This window comes from Psittacula echo (assembly GCF_963264785.1).
Source record: "Psittacula echo genome assembly, chromosome: 1".
Taxonomy (NCBI): Eukaryota; Metazoa; Chordata; class Aves; order Psittaciformes; family Psittacidae; genus Psittacula; species Psittacula echo.
This window is the reverse complement of record NC_137735.1, coordinates 25,151,957-25,168,992: the sequence shown is the minus strand read 5'-3', so window position 1 is coordinate 25,168,992 and position 17,036 is coordinate 25,151,957. Positions and strand designations below refer to the sequence as shown.

Below are 17,036 nucleotides of genomic sequence, written 5' to 3'. Positions count from 1 at the left end.
AGAGTTGTGGTCAATGGCTCAATGTCCGGCCAGAGACCGGTAACAAGTGGTGTCCCTCAGGGATTGGTGTTGGGACCGGTCTTGTTCAACGTCTTTGTTGGTGATATGGACAGTGGGATTGAGTGTGCCCTCAGCAAGTTTGCCGATGACACCAAGCTGTGTGGTTCGGTTGATACGCTGGAGGGAAGGGAATGCCATCCAGAGGGACCTCGACACGCTTGTGAGGTGGGCTGATGCCAACCTTATGAAGTTTAACCATGCCAAGTGCAAGGTCCTACACCTGGGTCAGAGCAATCCCAAGCACAGCTACAGGTTGGGCAGAGAAGAGATTCAGAGCAGCCCTGAGGAGAAGGACTTGGGGGTGTTGGTCGATGAGAAAATGAACATGAGCCGGCTTCAGTGTGCGCTCACAGCCCAGAAAGCCAACCGTATCCTGGGCTGCATCAAGAAGAGCGTGACCAGGAAGTCGAAGGAGGTGATCCTGCCCCTCTACTCTGCTCTCCTGACACCTCACTTGGAGTATTGTGTGCAGTTCTGGTGTCCTCAACATAAAAAGGACATGGAACTGTTGGAACAAGTCCAGAGGAGGGCCACGAGGATGATCAGGGGACTGGAGCACCTCCTGTATGAAAACAGGCTGAGAAAGTTGGGGCTGTTCAGCCTGGAGAAGAGAAGGCTGCGTGGAGACCTCATAGCAGCCTTCCAGTATCTGAAGGGGGCCTACAAGGATGCTGGGGATGGACTCTTCATCAGGGACTGTAGTGACAGGACAAGTGGTAACGGGTTAAAACTTAAACAGGGGAAGTTTAGATTGGATATAAGGAAGAAATTCTTTACTGTGAGGGTGGTGAGGCACTGGAATGGGTTGCCCAGGGAGGTTGTGAATGCTTCATCCTTGGTGGTCTTCAAGGCCAGGTTGGATGAGGCCTTGGGTGGCATGGTTTAGCATGAGGTGTCCCTGCCCCTGGCAGGGGGGTTGGAACTAGATGATCTTAAGGTCCTTTCCAACCCTAACTGTTCTATGATTCTATGATTCTGTTCTATTCTATCTGACAGGATGCAAACAACAGAAATGGTCATTTGGGCTGAAATGTTTTAAACAACTTTACATTCCAAGTCACTTCATACATGGAACACAACTGAAAGGGTCAACTTTTAGAAACTGTGTTTATGTCAATGCTAATATCAAAAAACTCAATTTTAAATTCCTGCAAAGGATATACTCTAATGGAAAAGAAATTACTCACTTTACTAACTACTTCTGAAGTTTAAAAGTCTGACGAGTTTTAAAGTGTTGCTCAATACTGTATGTGCAAAATTGCATTTAGGGTCTTCAAAGGACTCGAAGCGGCCAGACATCTCCTGTACCATCTCTTCTACCTGCATACATTAAAAGGCATCAGGTCTGTGGTTTCTGTTAAGCCCAATGGTGACAGCTGCTGGGAAACTGTCACTCGTGTGCTTTCAAACAACTTGTCTGGATATGGGAAATTTGCAGAACTGGAAGCAATAGCTGGAAAGCATCCTGAATATAAGTAGTACTGTTGCAGCCCTAATGGGGAGAGAAAATGTGGTTCATCAGCAGAGTTGTCATGTACTTCAGGAATCACGTTTTAAATTACATTGTTTTTTGTTTTACATCAGCATCATGCCACATTAGCATATGGATTCACACAAGATTTTAGACTCTTCAGATAACAAAACTGATAAACTACAACAATTTACAGCTATAAAGGATAGTCTGAATCACTACATAAAAATCTGATTTCCCCTCAGTTTGAACTCTTGGACAGTTTTGTTTGCAATGTGAGGAGAATAAAATGCCAGTGTTCAGAAGTAGATTTGATTTTTTAAACACAAACCAGTTAGTCTCTCCATCAACAGAACTAGGTTTGAATTTCCTGTAGGTGGAAGAAGTATTACTAAAATTAAGTTTGAATTATTGTACTGGTTTTAACACATAGTGCTATTTTTGGCATTTCTACTACTGAACATAGCAGTTTAGCCATTTGTAATTTCCCATGACCCCAGGCTGTACTAATACACATTTGTATACAAATATGAGATGTAAGAAGCACAAAACATCATATCCCACAATTCTGGACACTCCAAGATTTTGCAGAAAAATATGTCAGCTGCAACAGCAAATTTACCCTGTAACAAGAACCCCATAGTAATCCTTGCTACAGCTCTATTCAACTTTCCATGTTTTTTCTTAAAGGTAATGTTAATTCAATGCAAAATCGCTTATTGTAGAACAATCTTATCCTCATTGTTAAGGGAACACAGCTATTAGATACAGAATGACAATCTGTAGTCACTACTTCATGTTTATTTATGTTTGAAGAGAAGTGTGATCTAATTAGCAGAGTTAAAAGAATTTGTGCTGCAGATAATACACATTTTAGCACTTCAAGGGCATATTACTCTCTCTTGACCTCTCTTCTCAGTAAAACTGAGGCACATTTTACTCACTGTGCTTTTCTGATGTGTCTAATAGAAGAGGTCACTCATAGATCATGGCATCTAATAAACTAAATCACTCATGAACACTGTGGTGATGTCTGACACATGGTTATCCCTGTGCTGACCAAAGCCTGCTCTGCTGCTAGATTGTGACTCTGTAGAAATCTAAATACCCGTGGATGGGAAGCACTGTAGCACACCTGCAACACAAATTTTAAACAAAAGAATAGCCTGAAACTATCTGTGAATCAGAAATACTTTGCAATACTTGAAGTAGGTAATAGAACAGTAAGAACACACTTATTCCAGGCAACTTGTGAATAGGTTAGAAAAGGGCTAAACAGCACATCACGAAGTATCTGCTGAGCTCTGACAGCAGCAGAATTTCAGAGCTGGCCAGTCTCACTTTAGTCATACAGTTCGTTAGAATCCTCACTAAAATGATGTTCCTAAATGAAATATCTCCAATATTACTACTATAGTATTTGTGGGAGAGGCTAAACACAAAATCAAGAGCTGTATGAGCTAGCACTGAACAGCCAGAATTATATTGTCATTACTGTTTATATAGTTCTTTCTTCAGATACAAATGTGACTGTTTCATTTCAAAATCATATTACTAGAACATTTCCCAACATGAAATAAGTGAAGGCTTACCTCTAATAGCACACTGTTGATGATGGGGTTAAGAACCTCTGCCTTCATACTGCTCTGTAAACCGGAAAATAGAATGAAATGCCAGGAAACAAAATACATTTAACAGAAATATACTGATATCTGAGTAGTGGTTTTATGAATTCTATAGAGGTCTTGCTTCACCTTGATTCTTATTCATGCTGTTTATCATAGTATTCCTGATAACCACATCTACATTTCATACACAATTCAGTAGTCCCTGCATATTTCTATCACTGAGTACAATGAACTAAAACAGGCTGAGGGGTTTACTTTTTTATTAATTCATGGAGTTTGAAATTGCCTGGTTTCTTATGGATGTGAGATTTATGTGACATTATCTGTCCATGTGTCTGCCAGTGACCTTTTCAACTCCCCCAAAATTTTTTAATTTTCAAGGAAACAAGAAGGAAAAATCCAGGTCAGGAGTTTCACAAATATCTGTGGTTAGGAGGAAATGAAAGGCCCAGAGCAGCTCCCTTACAGGAGGAAAAACATGTGGAACTCAGATCCCCAAACTGGAAGCAGTGTATGTTGAGCTGGACAGTGCAGGCTGGCCAGTAAACATAGCCTTTTTCTCAACCACCAGATAGGAATAACAATGGGTACACAGAATCACAGAATGTCTGGGGAGTCCAACCCCCTGCTAAAACAGATTACACAGGATCTTGTTCAGGAGGGATCTGAGTATCTACAGAGGAGACTCTACAACCTCTCTGGGCAGCCTGTTCCAGGGCTATGCCACCCTCAACATAAAGAAGGTTTTCCTTATATTCAGATGAAACTTCCTGTGTTTCAGGTTGTGCCTGTTGCCCCTTATCCTGTCGCTGGGAACCATAGAATAGAGTCCAGCCCCATCCTCTTGACACCTGCCTGTAAGGTATGTACAATGTATGTAGAATGAGCAGTAATACTATTAGAGGCTAGGAAACCAGGATTCATCAACTTCTCAGCTTTTTTAAATGGCAAAAGTTTGTTCCTTTCTTTATTTCCACTGTTTTTTTTTTTGAAAGACAGTAACCTCCAGCTCCAGCAAGATCTGCTTTCTTTCAATACCAAACAGTGGGCTTTACTAGAGCAAAGGAAACACAATGCTAATTAATTTAACTGAAGGATTTCCTTACAACCTTGTAGGTTTCATATTACAGATCTAAAGAAACATGAAACACCTTAATTTTAGCTTGGAGAAAGATTGCAGAATCAAAGGGAAGATGGTTAGAGAAAAAAAGAGCAATTCTAATTTCAGTTATTAGAAAATCCATTATGAAGTGCACTGTTTAGTTGATTGTCAATAAACTGAAACAGATAGAGAGCAGCATCAATTAAATACTATTGATTGTATGAATCAATAAGTTGAAGTTTGAAAGAAATCTTGCGTAGCAAGCAAAGCTGTTATTTCTTACTTCTGCATTACTACTCACTCAGCAATATTGCCAACACTATAGATTATGTGTACAACCACCACTACAGCTACTGCCTCTATTACACAGCCATAAGGATGGCATTATGTTTGAAAAAAACAGTACTTCCCATTCTAAGCCATTTCTCAGTTTCTCACAAGTCACTGCACTTTGCAGGATACTGGAATGTGTTTGGAAACCTGGGTGCTGTTGGCAGGCTAAGGAGGAAGTTGAAACCCTGGGACATGCAGGAAGAAGTGGGTTTTCTACAGTCCTACAGTGTGACAGGTGCTCCTTGCTTTCCTACTGATCCTGATGAGCAGAAGGCCCATATCTTCCTCCAAAAGCTTACAGGGATGGGACAGCACATGAAGATCACCAGACTGCCCTTCTAAAAGTATCTTCTAGAGAGTATTTTAGCAGTGGAAAATGTCTTTGTGCTCAATCTATTTTGTGTTCACACAGATGTCCACAAAAACCATCTGGTCCTAAAACTGAAAATTCAGTACAGAGTTGACAAGAACAAACCCCAGTGCAATGCTAGCAAAAGCTTTAGGCTCCAATTTTCTGAGCTAGACCAGCTTAATATTTCATAAGCAATTTATTTTTATATGTCTATGCATGTACTTATTGCAACTGTCACAGAAAGATATGCTAAAATACAATCCTAAAATGCAAAATAAGCAGTTTCTTCCAGAGTAATGGGAAGGAATGTAAATTATTCAGAATAAAAGCAACCCAATAAATCATATTCTCCACAAATAACTCTGAAAAAAATGCTCAGAGATGTGCTGGAAGAGTTTATGGGAGAGCTGGGAAAATTTCCTTTGATGTACTTTCACATTTTCATGGAGTAATCAGAAGAGCCAGAGTTTGTTTTTCTCCGATGTTTACAGAACAATTTCAGCAACAGCATAGTTTTTCCCTCTGGATCCTGCTAAAATACCCAGATATCCGTCACTCATCTTTGAAACGTCTTGAAAGGCAGGATACTATTTCTAGCAAAGCTGTTCACATATAAATGGATGTTCCTAAATGAAGTATCTTGAGATATAAGACGGAGTGGTTTGGTTTTGTTTTTTTAAGATGGGCAATCAAAGAGATTTTCTAATCTCTTAAACCATTTGAAAACAAGCGGCCCTAGTACAGGGGAATTAGCAAAGGCTAATGAAGCCATCTTAAGGTGCTGGAATCTGTTAATGACTATTACACAAATGTATTCAAAAGTGATAGGCTGAGTAGGAGAAGAAAATATCATCAAGCTGTGGGACTTCAAATGTGGGGCCCTTCCAGTACAAGAAGGTAAGAGTTTCTGAGTGGTAATCAGGAAAAATGAGAGTTTTTAGAAGGCAGAGGACACACTGCAGTCTATTGAGGCTTATAAACTCTCTGCAACTGGGAATTTGCTGTAAAAATGCTCTGTGTTCTTGATCTGAGGAAAGAAGTGCCCATTTTGCTGGTACCACAGGTAAAGCCACCAGGCCCAGGTAATAATTTCTGTTTCAAGAAGTGAACTATGCTAAAAAAAGCCCAAATGCTACAAAAAATTGCTTTTATCTTACCCCAGCTGCTGTTACAGAATCAGAAAACTTCTTGGATAAAGATGAAACTTCATTGCACATGGCATTTGTTAAGCTGGTTTAAAAAAGAGAGACAGATATAAAAATATATCCTTGTCCAGTTAGATAAATATCCATTAGATAAAACCCCTATGACTGTCCCAGGCACACACTTCATCTTAGAAGCCAAGAACGTTAGGGGCAATTTTGCTTCTGGTAAGTTTTTAAATATTTTGGGGTAGACTTTGTCATGATATAGTTTTTATATTCCTTTGCTGAAAAATCCATGGCTGACTACAGCAGCAAACTGGTGTCATGTTGGCTCAAATGCTGGTCTTTTTTGATAAGGCAATGTTTCCATTTGTTAAAGCCCAAACTTCTAGTCTATTGTTTTCCTGATGATTGCAGCAATACAACTCCTAGAAATTCTACTGGAAATAAATCAAACTTTAATGAGAGCAGTGAGAAGTTTCCTATCTAAGCAATAAAGTATCTACTCTAAATGTACTAAAAAGGAAGTATCCTTGCGGTTAAAATATAAGCAAACAGGGAGATGTAGTTCTGTTCCTAGACCTTTCACTGTTTTGTTAAACAGTCACAAAACGAATCACCTAGAACTTCATCCTGCAAAGTGCACCATACCTTAGCTCTAATTTGGAAACATACTTGCTCAAGTACATTGTTTTAAACTGAAGTGTTTCTTATGGCCTTTGCTATTGTTACTAGAATTCCTGAGGATAAACACTTGCTTAAATAATTTACTTACTTAAATTATTAAACTCAAGTGCTTACCACACCTTAATGTCAAACCCCACTGAAATCAGTAGAATTGATTACTACAGAGAGCTTGAGATCTGAATTTTGAGTCCCACTAGATAAACCAGCTTCTTCAATTTATGTATGTTTCGCCATGGTTTCTGCAAAGTTGCTGACAAATGTGGTCTTGATTAGAGCTGCAGACTGACTTTTCTGTATTTTTTGGCAGATAAACCGTAGATAATGAAACTCTATTGGCAAATAAGATGACTGCATTGTACACTCTAAAAGCAAACTGTATGCTAGCACAGAGAATAGGAAATGCAACCCAAATTAGCACGTACTTTCACTTGCTGGAGCAGAAACAACTTTCAAACTGTGAACAAGACATGTTTTTGTAAACATACATATGTTGGCCATGTCAGAAAATGATAGGTAGCCTACATAACTTGATTACATGAGAAAATGTACCACCAGGACCCCTAAAGCCAGTGCTGTTTGTTGATCCATGAACTTAGTGTGCCTCAGGTGCCAAAAACTTAACAGACCTTCATGAGTTTTAAGCAAATGTTTATATTACTCACTTTGTCAGTACTTTTGCTTGATCTTGAGCTGTTTTTTCTACTTCCTGCCCATGCAGAATTAATTCTGCTACTTTATGAAGCTGTTCAATACAACGAGCAGTTACCTCAGCCAGACTTTCAATGGACAGCATGTAGATTTCCTTAAATTAAAACCAGGAAATAATATAACCAATAATAACAACACTGACAATTATATGTATAGATATATACCTAGGAAAGAATTTGAAACATCGGAGCCCTCCCTGCCCCAGTTGGAAATGCCGCCACAAACACAGTGAAATAATATCGGCTATAATGTCATCCTCACAAACAATACTGGAAAATTAAATATCCACACATTATAAAACACAGACCTTATACTCATCCTGAAAACTAGCAAGAACAAGTCTACTATTTATTTGAATGGGAACTAGGTCAGGCTCTCAGATTTTCTAACATATCACTTTTAAACTTAGTCATAACAAATACAAAGATCCCTTAAGTCTAATTAATCTAATTAATTTCATCTGGAGTGAAAAGTACTGAGTCCTCCCTCATATCACTCTTCAGAGTAGAAATGGATAATATTCCCAGTTAAAAAGTGGCTTTTTTCCTCAATGATGAAAATTCTACCCAGCACTACAGCATACACAAGATGATGCCAGTTGGAAATTTGCAATCACGTAAAAATCAGTCACATATAGAGTGTAACTCTGCCTCCTTCTTTGGGCCTTTTATGTAAGAAAACATAAGAGATAATTTCTTTATTAGAATTCATTCAAAAAAATCTTGACAAAGATACCAACCACATTTAATATTGCTGTAACTTGGTGTAAAATATTCAATCAAAATCAACCTTATCAACAAGAGGGGTTACCTAAATGGACACAATGCTTTTAGCCTTAAGAGTTATCTTTCCTAAAGAGAATGAACATCTGTGAATTGCCTAAGGAATATTTCTGGTTTGTTTGTTTGTTATTTAAACTGCTCAAGAGTTTAAATAGTTGGAGAACTTCTTCCATGTACTGTCACTGGGACAAAGAGGTGCCAAAGAACGCAATATGCTGTCATCGTTACACCACAGAATCTCTCAGCTTGCTGTGCTTTATGTTGTGCATACACATGCATACACATAAAAGCACAGATATAAAAAAAATAAAACCAATGCATTAAGCAGAGGACCTGCTACTTTGATATTTTCTTATAGGAATAGACTAAGAGTAAAAATACTAATGTAAGTTAGTTTCCTATTGGGTTTACAGTGAGTAGTTATATGTTAATATTTCTTAATACTTCCATGAGTTTAAAAAATAAGGACAACACATAACACTGACACACAAAGATACATAAATAATCTTATCAAAGTATAACAATTTGCTTAATAAATCTTATCCTCTGAAAGCTAATTACCTCCACAGTTTTGTTTTTATTTATTTCTGGTTTATCGCTGTCAGTTTTTTCTTCTTTTTCTGTGCTCTCTTCACCCGGTTCTCCAGGTTTTTCTTTTAGCTTCTCTTCTATGTCTACTGGTGTGGAAAAAGTGGCTTCTTCTAGCCACTCATGAGCTTTTTTCCTAGCCTGCCAAGCAAAGAACCCAACCCCAAAGTTCAGTTCAAATATGGAATATCAAATTATGGTCCTGAACATTAACTTACAATATATTTAATACTTCCTTTTTACATTTAGAAGTTTAAACATATCAAACCTCTGTGTGGAATTCAGTTAAGTGTATATTTAAGAAACTGAGGGGAGCATTTCTGACTGTTTAAAGATGGATCAGTCAGGGATAAGTCCTCTACAGGTACGATACTCCTAAGTAGCACATAGAGCTGGCATTAAAAACAAAGTTACTAATATTTCAGCTTTAGGAGGCATCTTTCAAAGGAATTTACATAGGAATAATTTTCCAAAATAATGAAAATAAGAAGGTGGTATAAAAAAAGAAAAAAAAAAAAAAAAAAGATACTGGAGAGGTAAGAGAGATGTACTAAATTCTTAAAGGAAAAAGAAATAGAAAACCACTGTATCTTCAGCTGCCTTGCCAGGCATGAAAGTAGATCAAAGTGAAAAAGCCTTGAAGTTCTGCACAACTTCAGGCTACTGTTCAGGTTAGTAGGATATTTATGATGTCTTTTTTTTAACATGAAGTTAAATTAAAATATGTTATGCCTTAAGCCTAAACTAGTTATCCACAGTCTATATATGCAGCTAGAGAGACAAAGATTCATCTGAGCCTAAGATAAGCAGGTGAATCACCTTTAAAGGGGCCTGATAGTACAAATGTGACTAGAGATGTGACTAGCTTCTAGCTGTCTAACTTCTAGATGATCGAAGCTAGATGGGATAAAGCCAAGACTTTGCTTCCAGCTAAGAAGGTCTGGAGAAGTCCCTCAGAAGAATAAACATGATGAGCAAGAAAAATAATTCTGAACCTGACCTTTGTTCCCAGTATGTAAGACCAAATCTGCCATGCTCATGAACTCTGTTCTGCTGAGATATCCCTAGGTCAAGGCTTTCTAACAGGGACCATTGTGCTAGCTAGTCACTGTGACTGTATTGCCTTACTAATATCTCTTCTCCTCTGAAAGCTTTTCCGTATTCATCATTTTAGTCCCACCCTCCTGTACTTTTCTTTCTGAACTGTCTGCACTGAGCTAGGTACTGCTCTGTGTCAGATTTGAGAACAAAGCCTTCTCTCTTTGTTGAAGAAACAGAGGGCAGCTCACTTAACAGGTGCTAACCTTATTGAGTTTGTCAGGAGTAGCAGCAACGTGCAATTCAAAGAGCAGTTCAGTGAGCATGCTGACAAACTCTTCCCCCATATCTGCTGCAAGAAAAAACAAGACAATTTCTGTTAGGGTGTTATCACTATAATATTTTACACAATCAAATACATCAAGTCAAATAGTTTCCCCAGGCACTCTGGCACTTGAAAAACAGTGACTGTGGTGAAAGAAAGGGATGTGTGGGTGTGTGCATGCGTATGCTCAAACAAAGAAGAGAACAAGCAAGAGAGATACCTGCAAAACCTGGTATGCTAGCCCGGCTCTTCCGCTACTCTTTCTATCCCATTCTAAATTCCACTAAGTTTCACAAAAACAGGTAAGAGGAGAAGAAGCTGCATGATCTCTAGCTATCTGACAATACATGACTCACAAAATAACTGAAGATACTAACCTATTCTTTCAAACCAAGGAATAAAAACTGCAGCAGAGCCAGATACAAGTAAGTTTCAGAGGAAACATACTGGAAAACACCTTCTGTCTTGCTCTGCCTGCAAACCACACCTAGATATGTCTTTTCTTTCTATTTTAAGATTGATATTTGCTTCAATGAAGAATGTTTTCTGTTCTGCTTTGGAGTAATGAGCCTTAAAGTATCTGCACTTTTATTTCACAAGATTTTTGAGCAAAAATAAATATCATTAGTATTTGAATTTCATCATTATTACATATATCCCTTTGACAACTTACAGTTGCCATATTTCAACACACTCAAAGTTCCTAAAAGTTGGGATTTTAGTTGGTTCTGTTCAGTAGCACTTACTAAGTTTGGATTCTTAATTAACATTTCCTGAAGGAATATATAAAATCCATTTTTTTAGTCTGATGACACTAAAAGGTCGAAGTCCCCATACTGAGCCTCGTAAAAGTCTAGCTATTTCAAAAATTAATTTCATGTCTTGCCGTATTCTGACTATTTTTTGTTTATTTATCAGGTAGGGCCAGTTTTTCCAACTGGCATGCAAATTCCATTTGATTTATGCAAGTCATCAGTATTGGGCTTAAAAGTGGAAGGCCATTACTCTCCAAAGAGTTTAGGGATTTTGGTAGAACTGTCTACAATCCACAATACCTTGCAACACGTGGAAAGGTGGTGGAATCTGATGCTCAGATCATACTCTGTTGGAACAAAGGACATCTCACCCTTACTTGTAAAGAGAGTGCCTATAAAATCACAAAATGGTTAGGGTTGGAAAGGACCTTAAGATCATCTAGTTCCAACCCCCCTGCCATGGACAGCGACATCTTTGGTGCTAGAAAATAAATCAGTATTTAGCATGAAGAACTGCTCACCTGCAATGACCAAGAGACTGAGCTTTCCTCTTAACAACAGGGGAACAGGCCAAGAAGATTGTATTCTGGCAGGCCAAAGAGAAGCACAGAGTTCGTTGCCCTTATCAGTAAATTTTGGCAACATGATTTTTCAGGTTATGCAACACAGCACCTCTTGGATACCCTGAACTCACTTGTTCTTAAAGCAATGCCAAATCATTTTATAAAATGCAGCATGATGAAAACTGGTAAGCAGTTCACTGGATCAATATAACTTACCCAAATTTTTGATAACTGGCATATTCAATTTAATACTCACTTTGGTTCCTATCTCCCTCAACCTCACATATGAAATTTTTGGTGTTAATGGCTTTCAGTGTGTAGGAAAAACTACTTTTTCAGATATTCTCCACTCGTTATTTCATAAACAACTGAAAGGAAAAGAAGCTGCATTGAAAAATACATGAAAGGGTTGCATAATCAAAGAGGAAACATTAGAGAGAAGGGTATGCATGTGGTTTTCTCCTGCTTGTGTCAGAAAACGTCTTTTCCTTTCTGTCTTTTCATATTGATTTAGTACCTGTCTGGCTGTTAAGCAAAGATGCAAAAAGAAAAAACCCTCAAAATTCCTGTTTCAAGGTTGCCAAGAACAAGCCCAAATCCTTTTGCAAAACATTCCTCTAAAGATTGCTGCAGTTATTTCTCTTTCTGCAGGACTGAAAGAGTTTAGAGTAGCAACTAAAAGCAGCACTACCATCTCTGAATGAGATTCTGAGAGTCTAGGGTACCCTTTCCAAACACGGGAATGCAAAAGTACCGGTCTTCCTCTCAAATGAATATGTATAGCACTGGCAATTGACGCCATACAAATAACATTATGTGGGTGATGAGAAACTGGTAATAAATTAGCAATAAGTGGTAATTAACTTGTTTTCAAATACTGCTCAGTGGCTAAATAAGATTCAACATTTTCAAACACTATTAGTTAATCTCCATCTTTTCTAACTTTTCTGAAGGCTAGAGGAACCACACCTCCCCATCTTGCAAAATGGGGGTTTTAATGGCAAAGGACCCCTGAGAAGATCATGAAAATGCAGAAGAGGTATCTTTTTGTTTCTGAAACACAACAATATAGTGTTCAATGGCATAAACCTGTCCTCAACCAGATCAAAGGGGTTGTTTCTATCAGCTAGAAGAGGTTTGGTATGGATCTCACGGGCCTGTAGACTTGAACTATGGTGACTTTAAGCTAACTTTTTATCCTTCTGTTCTGGGGAATGCCAACATTCCTGACCTGTTTAAGACACCTATTTTGCTCCTAACTGATTTTATTGTAACCTTTGTAAGCTGATCTACAGACAGTCATGCCAGTCCTGTTCCCTTCAATGCTGTGCACTAGGTCATAGTTACAGCATGCTTCTGTTGCCTTAACTTATTTTTCACACTCCACACCCCATTTCTTGCCAAACAATACCTAGAAAGCAGTGTTGCCACTATGTTTCAAAGTGACTTCCCCTCAAAAAGTTCAGGATTATTAAGTCTCCTTATTACACTCTAATTTTTTCCCTATCTAGCAAGGGAGGGTGCAAAGTGAGGATGAAGTTGCTAAACAGAAAAGCATTGCTAAAAAACTTTCAGATTACACAATTTCATAAACGGATTCTGTAAGAAAAGCTCAGTTATCCAAAAGGTTATTATTTTCCCTTCTTATTTTTGCTTTGCTTTCACTGACAACAAAGCAAAGTAATATCATACTTCCTCACATTATATTTTCTACATCTCACAGTTCAATTACCATATAAATTCAAAATGAAGCATTGATTAGCTCCCAGAACTTCTGGTATACTAATTTTAGTGACTACCTTATGAAGAGTATTAGATATCAGAAATTACATTCTGGATTGTAGCATTTTAAATTACTATATACAGAAGTAACAATTATCCATATGGTTAAGTCTCTGTATTTCTAATTACCTTTCTGTGCCTGCACCACTTCATCATCTGATTCCTTTGGAACAAAGATCTCTTTTATAGCAATTAAATCAGTTTTCACAGTCTCCAACTGCTCTCCATCAAGTGTTGCTAAATATGACTGAATCTGTAAATGAAAGGACATTTTGAAAGAAAAAGTAAGCATTCCCCATCAAAACAGAGCATTTCTTAAGTGCTAATTTGGAGCCTGATACCAAAACAGGCTAGGAAACAGAAACTTCCACTATGCTCAAACCTGCCACTGTAGACACATTTTTAGTTCTCATCTACAAGATTTGTTGAGTATCACAAAAACTACACCAGCCTTGCAAGATCATCAGGTCTCTTCTCCCAGAACATTAGTTTCGAACTATAAATCTATGGTGTAACTGCAAACTGCAGTAAGCACTTGGGGATTGCTTGGATGAAGACAGCAAGCAAAAGCAGCACAGGCAGAGTACACAGTTAGTCTGAGCAGTCGCAGGAAGGGCTGGAAAAAGAAACCTGTCTCCCCTCCTTCAAAATGCAACCAAAATTATTGACAGTCTACCAGTTCTGAAGAATGTACTGACAGGTCTTTGCATGTCTCAGGGACCTGCAAGTTCCTGCAAATCTAATAGGTAAGCATGCCTAAGAGGGATGGAAAGAGATTCTTTGAATCACTGTATGTTTGCACTACAGTTACATGGTGTTAATCCCATGATCACAGTCTCTGCCTATGGAAGCCAACAGAAATGCCTTCTCCCCTTTGATATAGAATGTTACTTTTGGGTTTGTTTCAAGGGTTTTCTTTTTAGACCTTGCTTGATAGACGTGCAGACTGGCTCAGGAGAGAGACTGGAGGAAGATATTATTTTCTTACGTTAACTTCTTACTGCTCCTTCATGTGTCCAGCCCATGCTCAGGGTTAAACGCAAGGCAAAGCTGGAAGACCTGATTCAGATTGTGAAGGACTTTTTGGTCCCTCCCTATAACATTACCCATTTTACAGAGTTCATTGGGAACTTTTTTAAATGGAAACTTTAAAAATAAAAGCTTAAAAATATTTTTAAGTCCCTGCTATTAGAAACACATAGGACATTAGTGGTGCCTTCAGCCCCTTGCACTCCTCCTGTGGCTTTCGGGCTGTCAGTATAGGTCTCAAGCTTACAGTACTGTATTTCGTGCATGTGTGCATGTGTGTATGATTTTTGGAATATTTATCAGAGAATTGGACTTGTGTAGTAGGTCTGCAATTCCTGCCTGATACAAAACCAAAAGACTTCAACCTCCTTGCAAATTCTGAAAACATCTGCATAATGTCCCAAGCTGATACACATTAAATATGATCCTAACAAAAATGATTTTAAGTTAGGAAGCTGTTTGAGTTAATCTTGGAGTTAAACTTTAGATGCATTTAGATTGATTTCCTGAAGCCAAAAACTGGCCCGTGGGACCAATCCAACTTTCTGTGAAGTTGATGGAAAACTTACTGTTCATTTCACATGCAGCTGCAGAGTAAAACTAATGTAAAGATCTATTTTTTCCCCAACCATTTTGATTTATGCTGTCTGCATACTGTACCTGAGCTTCACTTTCATTTGACAGGATTTCCAGAGCTTCAAGATGAGACAAACCTTGGAATTCATCAAACAGTAGTCCATAATGGGCTGTTCTTTCAACTGTAACTTGCTGGGCCCTCCTCTGTTTCTCTTTTTCTTTAGCTTCGCGCAACAGCTGCAAAAATACACGTAATTTCTGTTGTTTTATGGGTAGTGCTGTACGCATGACAGGTTTTATTACTTTCTGGTTCTGCACGTCTAGGAAGTAATAAAATTTGGGACTCCATCACACGTGCAGAGGTGAAATTTTAGAGTTGAAATATCTACTTCGTTTTTGATGAAATTCTCTAATAAAATATTTCAGTAGTATTGTGTGTTTTTCTCAGTGGTAATTGCTAATCATCAAATAATCTTGCTTATGTCCTCAAAAGCAACATCAGATACCAATACATATAATGAATTTTGCCACCAATTACAACAAAAGAAAAATAAGAAGGACAATTCCATACACAGCCTTAAACAGTCATGTAGTCCATTTCACAGGCCACAAAATGGGAAGAATATTATTTTTAGGACCTACTTGCATAAATAACGCACCTACATAAATATTTCCTATAAAATATTTTTAGCAGATACTAAAGTCAGTTTTATGTGACAGCAGGACTGACAAAAGAGATTGGCCTAGTAAAGTCTGACTTCTACCAAAGGGGGATGTTTTATTAGAGTGGTCTTCTTATATACTGCTATTAGTGTATAGGAAGGATAGACTACTGTACAGAATAGGATCTCCTGTTCCTTCCTTCTAGTCCCAGTAAGAAATGGCCTCTTGTATGAATTTGCTACAGTAAAGCTGGTAAATACGTCTGAACTGCATCTTAAGTCACATGTAAGCCTCTGAGTGCAGGTAAACTCCTTCCACTTACACTAGTCCGCAATTCAGAATTTCTAAGATATTGTTTTCGGTTATTAATTTGTTACAAAAGAGGTATGATAGCAGATATTTCAGTCTCCACCTTCAAAAGATCACTCACAAAGTTTTATGTACAAATCACTCGGAAGGAAGCACTGTGTTACGTTCTCCATGAGAACTGATTCATGTCACTTTCTGGCTCAGATTTTATGCATGAATTCATGCACATTGTTTAGGAAGGCATCCTTAAAAGTTCATTTTAACCCTGTAGGCCTTAACAAGAGTTACTTGCTTTTGGCCTACTACAATAGTATCAGTCTGTTCACACTCAGAATGATAAACACTAAAGATGAAACATCTTATTAAAAGAAAAATATCTTACTCCTCCCTACAAGGAAGTAAACATGTAGTAAAATTACAGGTTTTTTCAATGTCTATTGATTCCCACAGCCTCCCTCCTCTCAGTGTCTGGAGAGCTAAAATAATTTTGTACTGACAGCACTTATGCTTCTATTCTGTTTTTACCATGCCCACAACTGTGTAAGGGTACTGTTAGTTCAGATGAACATTAAGATATAACTTTTCACAGCTTTCATTCATAATGAAACATACATCATATTCCAGTATTACTCATTTCCAAGGACAGTACTATACTGATGTTTATGCTGGAAGGTATCTGTCTAGAGCTGATACAAAAACATGAACAATTTGTTTCTGTCTCCAGAGTGTAATGATTTATCACCACATATACTATCTTATTAAAATCTGCTATTGCACATGTGATTATGCAGAAAAGACGATTTTACATTATCTTTTGTGATTCTGTGAAGAAAACTAAAGTGAAGCAAATATAAAGCATAATACTTATTTCCATAAGCTTAGCCAGTATCTACTGCAATAAATAAAGCCTCTCCCTTAGGCATCTAAAATTATGGAAGAAGAATTGACAGAGCTGCATTTAAATACATCCAACCTGAGAGAGAGAAACTGTTCTTGCCATTAGTGTTTTGGTTCTCTTAAATCCAGGATCGCTTTCTGCAAGGACATTCATAGTTGTCTTCCCAATAAATTCCAAAGCATCTAAGCCTCCAGATAAAACACTTTTCCCCTGTACAAAATAACAGAATGTGGTTAAATTAT

At 37.9% G+C, this 17,036-nt stretch overlaps 1 protein-coding gene across 1 annotated transcript in view; it reads right to left on the bottom strand.

The window, feature by feature from the left end:
- Positions 1 to 1,450: 1,450 nt before the first annotated feature.
- The window catches only part of FAM114A1 (family with sequence similarity 114 member A1), a gene marked incomplete at its 3' end in the record, with an annotated part of 31,090 nt that continues 15,504 nt past the window's right edge, over positions 1,451 to 17,036 (bottom strand). Inside the window, exons 7-15 of the mRNA XM_080634509.1 lie at positions 16,870 to 17,004; positions 15,009 to 15,161; positions 13,449 to 13,572; positions 10,161 to 10,246; positions 8,830 to 8,997; positions 7,441 to 7,580; positions 6,104 to 6,176; positions 3,124 to 3,177; positions 1,451 to 1,552 (exon numbers count right to left, since the gene is read on the bottom strand). Of these exons, the coding sequence (XP_080490635.1) occupies positions 1,451 to 1,552; positions 3,124 to 3,177; positions 6,104 to 6,176; positions 7,441 to 7,580; positions 8,830 to 8,997; positions 10,161 to 10,246; positions 13,449 to 13,572; positions 15,009 to 15,161; positions 16,870 to 17,004 (1,035 nt within the window). The remainder of the gene's footprint in view (positions 1,553 to 3,123; positions 3,178 to 6,103; positions 6,177 to 7,440; positions 7,581 to 8,829; positions 8,998 to 10,160; positions 10,247 to 13,448; positions 13,573 to 15,008; positions 15,162 to 16,869; positions 17,005 to 17,036) is intronic.